Below are 7036 nucleotides of genomic sequence, written 5' to 3'. Positions count from 1 at the left end.
GGCTAACCAAAATAAAATGCAACCCTCTTATCTAGGGGATTGGGAAAACTAAAAATGTTAAAAAAAACAACCATATAAAAGTGTACAGTAAATGATTTTGGCAGTCTACTCAACACCTCGAAGCATCATCCAGTTGTTCAAACAACGCAAGAGAAAAACATTTTTCCCGAAAAAAAACCCCCAAAACTGTGGAGTTAACTGGAATGAAATGAAACCAACATTCTTAACGTCAAAATGTTTCTCTTCTTTCTTTCTTTTTTTTTTTTTTTTTAAAGAATCCAAAAATGTGCAAAGTGGCATCAACAGTTCAGGGAGAGGAAAACGAAACGAACAATATCAAAAAACGGCGGAGCAAAAAATACTAAAAGGAAAAAGTTTAGCAAGTCCGCAAGTGTTCGATTCTCTTGACCAATTGTTGCTGTCGGAGCTGCAGTTTTTCTTTTTCCAGTAAGAGTTTCTGTTCGTCGGCGTGCAGGGAATGAACGTACTCAGTGGCTTTTTTCAGGATGACGACTTTAGCTGCTTTCTCGTTTTTAATGAGTTCTGGTACATGGTCCCTTAATGTCAGGAAACTCGACCTCAAGTCATTGCGCCGTTGGCGTTCCAATATGTTGTGGTTCCGCCGTCTTTCGCTGTCCTCAGAGTCGTAATTGCGAGGACTGGAGCTTTTTGCCTTGGTTGGCACCACGCTCTTTACTAGGCGCGGCAATTCATTCTTCTGCTTTTTTTGAGGTGGAGCCACCTCTTCTGTCTCCACGTATGGTGAGGGAGCTGCGTAATTGTGCTGCTGATGGACTGGAGCGCATCGCTTGAGGATCACCTCATTCTGCGTGGTCTTGGCAGACACCAAGATGGTGTTTTTAGGTCGTACGGTGATTGTAAGAGACGTTACAGATTTGTTGGAGGAGTTGCGCCTTTTCTCAACTGTGACCACATCAATTTCTTCCTCTTCGTCATCCTCTTCCTCCTCCTCTTCTTCTTCTTCTTCATCATCATCTACATCAGAGAGAGAGAAAAACACATTACAATACAATTTTGGAGAGGTTTATAATGTTCTAACTGAAACAGTTTGGGGCAATTTCCAAATCATGAATCCTTATCTTTTATGTGTTTGGAGAACTTCAGTCTTGAGATGACATCTCCTACACAGTACTTACAACCATGTATTACACACCTATTGGCTTAAAAGACCCAAAACCATGTGTTGTGCACATATTGGATTAAAAGTTTTAAAAATACATTAAAAACCAGGCCAAAGACACTTGACGTAATGTCTATCTTGGCTGGTTATGAACCTTCTCAAGTAATTAGTTAGAAATACCATGTAACAAACAGCAGAGCCAGCCATGAACTTCAAGAAAAGAACAGGCTGGAGGGTTATAATGCTTAGGGAAGGGGGAAAAAAAAAAAGCATTCAATCCACAAATGGTCTGCCCCTATGGCTGGAAACTAGACAATTGCTGGATTTGTTCTACGGCACAATGTCTTCCTGCTCGGAGATTTGGTTTACTGCCAGGGAGACAGCTGTTCAGAGGAAATGCTTCCTCACTCAGAGCTGTCAAGGCGCAAACATAAAAGAGACTTTTAGGCCGTTTGGGATGATAGCCCTATGAGCACAAATAAGCTCAATTGTTTAACAATCGACTTTCCCCCCAGCTCTCAAAGCCATCAAACAGCCTGAATAGATTTTCCACATTAAATGTGTTTGCCTGTTGACTGTGTCGCTGCTGATCGTGCCAGGAAAATGGTAGGCCAGCGAATCTAGAAGAGACAGAGTTAACCTCCTAAGCACCATGCTGGGCAAAATACACCTCCTGTAATAAACACAATGCCAGACTCCTAATGAGGGGCAGTTGGATAAACGGGAAGCTTTGTGGTGAAAGGGCACAGCGTTTGTAATGCTGCCCAAAAACCCGCTGTTTACGTTTCCAAGCATCTGTTACTAGTAACTCACATGATAGGATTACCTTTAGATATACAGTAATAACTCCGTCTGCTGCTTCAGCTGCCTAAAGAGATCTAATTCAAAGAACCCCTCTCAGAAGGAAGCAAAAAGACTGCCACCTGCTGGATCTAGGTCTAACAACCCAACGCAGACAGTCTGTTCCAGAAACGCTTTGTACCCAGCTAGGTGTAAACATACAAATCAATTTAGAAACACTGTGCCAGCCAGCAGAGGGGTTTATTGTTCACAAAATCAACATTAACTCCAACACTGTATATCTCCAGCCGTCTGTTCTGTGTACTAGAGGCAAATGCAGTGTGATGTTGGCACATTAACCAACAGTATGAATAATGGACTTAAATATATCTGGGACATGACCCAGGGAAAGAGTTACAACATTAACCCTAAATTAACCCAAATACAGGACTCCTTTACATCAATGCATAGTATTCATTACATACCTTCATCATGTAAATTATCCATGATATAACATAATACACATATTATATAAATGCAGATGCCAATGCCAGACATTAATCAATAAATATAAATTACTGGACAACTGCTAAGCTCATCACAGTGTGAATCATGACATCTTGCTTAGTGAGACAAGCTCCTTGGACATTTACTGCCAGTAGGGCCAGACAGAGCCAATAACAACCACCCATTAAAACCACAGCTGCTATAGGATCACTGACTGAGTATAGCCAAGGCTGTGTCAACAGAGCTTTGCAACTCAAATATAGGCCAGATTAAGGCCACATTCAGCCCATAATAATGGATAGGGTAAAATTTACCCAAGCAAACCCGTACAATGTTTACAAGGAGCCCATTCAGAGGATGATATTCATCAGCACCTACATTAAACAGGTAAATCATTTTTACCAGAACCCCCACAGGCCAGTGATATCTACCCATGGAGCAGCTGATGTTTAACTCATTCCACTCTTCCCCAGATAATTCATAGGTGGTACATACCCCAAAAAATCTTTCAGTATTAGGTGGCACTTACCAGAGTCACTGTGACTTTCCTCACCAGAGCTGCAGCTGGTTGAGCAAGGCTGGGTGCAGCTCCTAGCTGTAGCGGCGGCTGGCACAGATGTGGTTGTGCAGGGTGGAGGATTGGCACTGCTGGCAGCAGAACCAGCCGGGGCAGTCCTGCAGCTCTCCCCCTTGTTGAATGGGAATGGAAAGACCACGGCTGGATCAACACAATGTGCTGCTGGATTATTCATGTCCACCCCACGCCCTGACACAGTGCTGCCCACTGTTGAACTAGGTGGGTGAGGAATGGCTGGCTCTGCGGTGCATGATGCTTTGCCCAGCTTCTCGCTGACTGCCCTCTCCAGCTTCTCCCGGGCAGAGAAGCCACTCCACATACAGTCCTGGATAATGATGGATTTTACATTGCAGGGGGATAGTCCAAGTTCTCCCCAGCCAGAACCTCCTAGTAGATCAGTCTCTGGAGGCAACAGCAACAGCTCAGATGCCCAGTCCAATGAATCCCCATAATCCCCAGGCAGGCCTGGAGAGAGAGGATCACCATGCAGCCCAGAACGACTGGGGGAAAGTGGGGGTGTAGGAAGCAATTCAAACTTCTTCCAGATGTCTTCCCCTGGGGGGGCAGAGTCTGGGCCACACAGGTAAAAATCATCTTCATCCGGGTAGAAGCAAGGTTGCAGGGAGTCAAACTCCAGATCCAGGTTTCTGCTCACCAACCCTGGCATCTTAGTGCCAACCTCTGAGCTCCAGTGTCCTGCCTGCAAAAGAGACAGCAATCAGGATCTGGGGACTGGGGCTGCTACCTTCAGGCAAGCCAGGATTTAGGTATCTATGTTGGGTGTACAGGTAGATACGTTTGGGGGTTTGGTTAGAAAGGGAAGAAAGATGTATGGGGGCACTTTATGCTTGGGATAAGTGGGCAGGTATTTGGAGAGGGTCTAAGCTTGGGAAGGTCTGGTAGAGGTAATGAGGGGTCTGTGTAGGGGTGGGCAGGCAGATGTATAGGTGGGGTATTGTGCTTGGGGTAGGCTGGCAGATGTTTGGGGTGGTCTCTGTTGGGGTGGGCAGGCAGATGTATGGGGGAAGGTCTTTACTTGAGGACAGCAGGCAGATGTTTGGAAGGGGTTTTTCTTAAGGTGGGCAGGCAGATGTATAGATGGGGACTGTGCTTGGGGTGGGCAGGCAGATGTATGGGGGCTGTGCTATGGGTTTTTTTTCAGGGAAATGTTTGAGGGGGGTCCGCTTCACTGCTAGAGCTCAACACCACCCATCAGGAGCAACTCCCACCCTGCATCATGCTTTGCATGCAACCAAAAAGACACCAGCCATTCAGCCAAAATCCACAGGAAAATACAAACACAGCTCCCTTGCAGATTACTGTGCACACAAAGCAACTGCCATCCCTATACAGACACTGCCAACAGTAATTGGTAAATAACAAAACCCTGAACCCAATGTCACCATTACATAAAGTATATAGGATAGTGCCAGAGCAATGGGGATGTGACAGCTATGGAGTAGTATAGGCAAAAAGGTCACAGGTAGGCAGTGAATAATAATAATAATATGTAGTATAATGATAGACTTGGGGTAAAGACAAGCGCACTGTGAGAATAAAAATAAAGGCAGACAGGGTATTAGGGGACATGAAAAGACATTGTGTTAGTGACAAGAAATTCAATTCAAAGATCAGATCAAGTAGAGAGAGTCAGTGCAAAGCTTAGGCTTTGGCTATTCTATACAACCTAACAGGACAGGCAAGAGCTTGTGGACTGGGGGTCTGTTTTAGGTTAAAGTTTATACCTTCAGTGGCAGTCAATGTACAGGGCTAGAGGCAGGCAAGTTATAAGGCTAAATGTTGGAAATGTAGAAATTTAGAGTTAACCTGAGTACAGGACTAGGGGCATGCAGAATGCAAAGTTAGGGAGCGTCAGTGTGTAGGAACAGAGACAGTGCAGCTAAAAGCTGGGGCAATACAACAGGGTGGTAGGTTGAGGGGTTTATATGGGTAGGGACTATAAAAAAGTATCATAACACAGGGCTACAGACAGGGAGCAAGGTTAGGAGACATTATAGGGGGCTAGAAGAGAGTTCAAGGTTAAAGACACAGAGGTAGAGACAGGGTGCAAGGTTAGAGACAACATATGGGGCTAGAGACAGGGTGCAAGGTTAGAGACAACATATGGGGCTAGAGACAGGGTGCAAGGTTAGAGACAACATATGGGGCTAGAGACAGGGTGGAGGCCAGGTTAGAGGTCAGTGCACAGAACTACAGAGAGACAGGGTGCAGGGTGAGAGACCGGGTGCGAGACATTATGTACTGTGTAAAAATAAAAGCAGTGGGGTAGTAAGATGCTGACACTGCACTGGCATACAGTATATGTATGTTTGGAGTACCAAAGGCTAGTAAATGGTACAATATAAGGTTGGTACTAGTAGGGTTCATTCAAAGTTTGTAAGTGCATAGGGAAAGAGACTTATGGTATAAACTTGTAGACAGCAGTACGTGGGGTAAGAAACTGCTAGGATATTAGGTTACAGCTTTGCATTGCATAAGGCTAGAGAATGGTAGGGTATAAGGTTTGGAGACAGTCAGTGCAGGGGCTAGAGGCTGGTAGGGTATAGGGTTGGAAGCTGGCAGTGAGGGGGCTAGAGACTGGTAGGATACAGGGTTGGAAGCTGGCAGTGAGGGGGCTAGAGACTGGTAGGGTAAAGGGTTGGAAGCTGGCAGTGAGGGGGCTAGAGACTGGTAGGATACAGGGTTGGAAGCTGGCAGTGAGGGGGCTAGAGACTGGTAGGATACAGGGTTGGAAGCTGGCAGTGAGGGGGCTAGAGACTGGTAGGATACAGGGTTGGAAGCTGGCAGTGAGGGGGCTAGAGACTGGTAGGATACAGGGTTGGAAGCTGGCAGTGAGGGGGCTAGAGACTGGTAGGATACAGGGTTGGAAGCTGGCAGTGAGGGGGCTAGAGACTGGTAGGGTAAAGGGTTGGAAGCTGGCAGTGAGGGGGCTAGAAACCGGTAGGGTACAGGGTTAGAAGCGGGCAGTGCACAGGGTTGCAGACAATCAGATTGGCAGAGACAGATGACAGTCAGTGAATGAGCTGCCAGACACGGTAGCCTCTTACCTCTGTTCCAGCCCAGTCAGTAGGCTCCGCTCTGTGCTTGCAGCCTGTGTCTCCCCTTGGCTCGGCAGCTGCCCGAGTGCCCCAGCCCTTACTCAGTGAGTGCCCCAGCCCTTACTCAGTGAGTGCCCCAGCCCAGTGAGTGCCCCTGCTCGCTGTGTGTCAGTAGAAGCCCTCAGTCAGTGGCAGCAGCAGCAGGGCAGCCCAGTGCGCACACTCTCACTGCACACACTTACAAGCTGTTGGATATTATTAACCAAAAAAAAAAAAAAAGTCGACACACCCGGGAGAAAGGAGGGGGGGAATGTGGCAGAAAAAAACCAAGGGAGACAGTGAAAAAGCCGAGACCCAATTTCACCCCACCTCCCCCTCCATTAACTCGGCCCCCTCATTTCCATAAAAGCTTGGGAGGTGCCGTTGCTTTCGCGCCAAAATGCTTGCTGCCTCATACACCCCCCCCCCTTCTGCTTCTTATCGCCCAGTAGCTCCCTGGGCTCAGATGGGCAACCGACCGTGCCATGAGCGGGGAGGGGGGGGGTTTCCTTTTATTCTCGGGTGCAAGGGATGGTGCTGGCCACACAGCGGGCTGCGAGCAGGGGGAGAGGTGGCACCGAGTGAGAGCGCTGCGACTTCTGCCTGGCAGTGCCAGTCTGGGGCACGGTATAGGGTTGGGCAGGAAACAATTGAATTGTAACCTCTCTCTTAGTACAGCCAGACTAGAAAGATATATACAAGTATGGGATCTATTATCCAGAATGCTCTGGAACTGGGGTTTCAAGATAAGGCATCTTTCCCTGATTTGGGTCTCCCTACTTTGTCTACTACAAAAATCATTTGAACATTAAATAAACCCAATAGGGCTGTTCTGCCCCCAATAAGGGGTAATTATATCTTAGTTGGGATCAAGTACAGGTACTGTTTTATTATTACAGAGAAAAGGGAATCATTTAACCATGAAATAAACCC

General features: G+C 46.9%; 1 protein-coding gene across 1 annotated transcript; it reads right to left on the bottom strand.

Annotated features, from left to right (window-relative positions):
• Window positions 1-256: 256 nt before the first annotated feature.
• Window positions 257-6360, bottom strand: mycn (MYCN proto-oncogene, bHLH transcription factor). The gene is given in 3 exon segments (NM_001006873.1): window positions 257-996; window positions 2958-3705; window positions 6074-6360. Coding segments are annotated over 2 exon segments (1335 nt in total). The 5' UTR covers window positions 3673-3705; window positions 6074-6360; the 3' UTR covers window positions 257-376.
• Window positions 6361-7036: the final 676 nt, after the last annotated feature.

Source organism: Xenopus tropicalis, chromosome 5 (assembly GCF_000004195.4).
Source record: "Xenopus tropicalis strain Nigerian chromosome 5, UCB_Xtro_10.0, whole genome shotgun sequence".
NCBI classification, from domain to species: domain Eukaryota; kingdom Metazoa; phylum Chordata; class Amphibia; order Anura; family Pipidae; genus Xenopus; species Xenopus tropicalis.
Note: the sequence above shows the minus strand (reverse complement) of the source record. Positions and strands in the feature narration are given on the sequence as shown.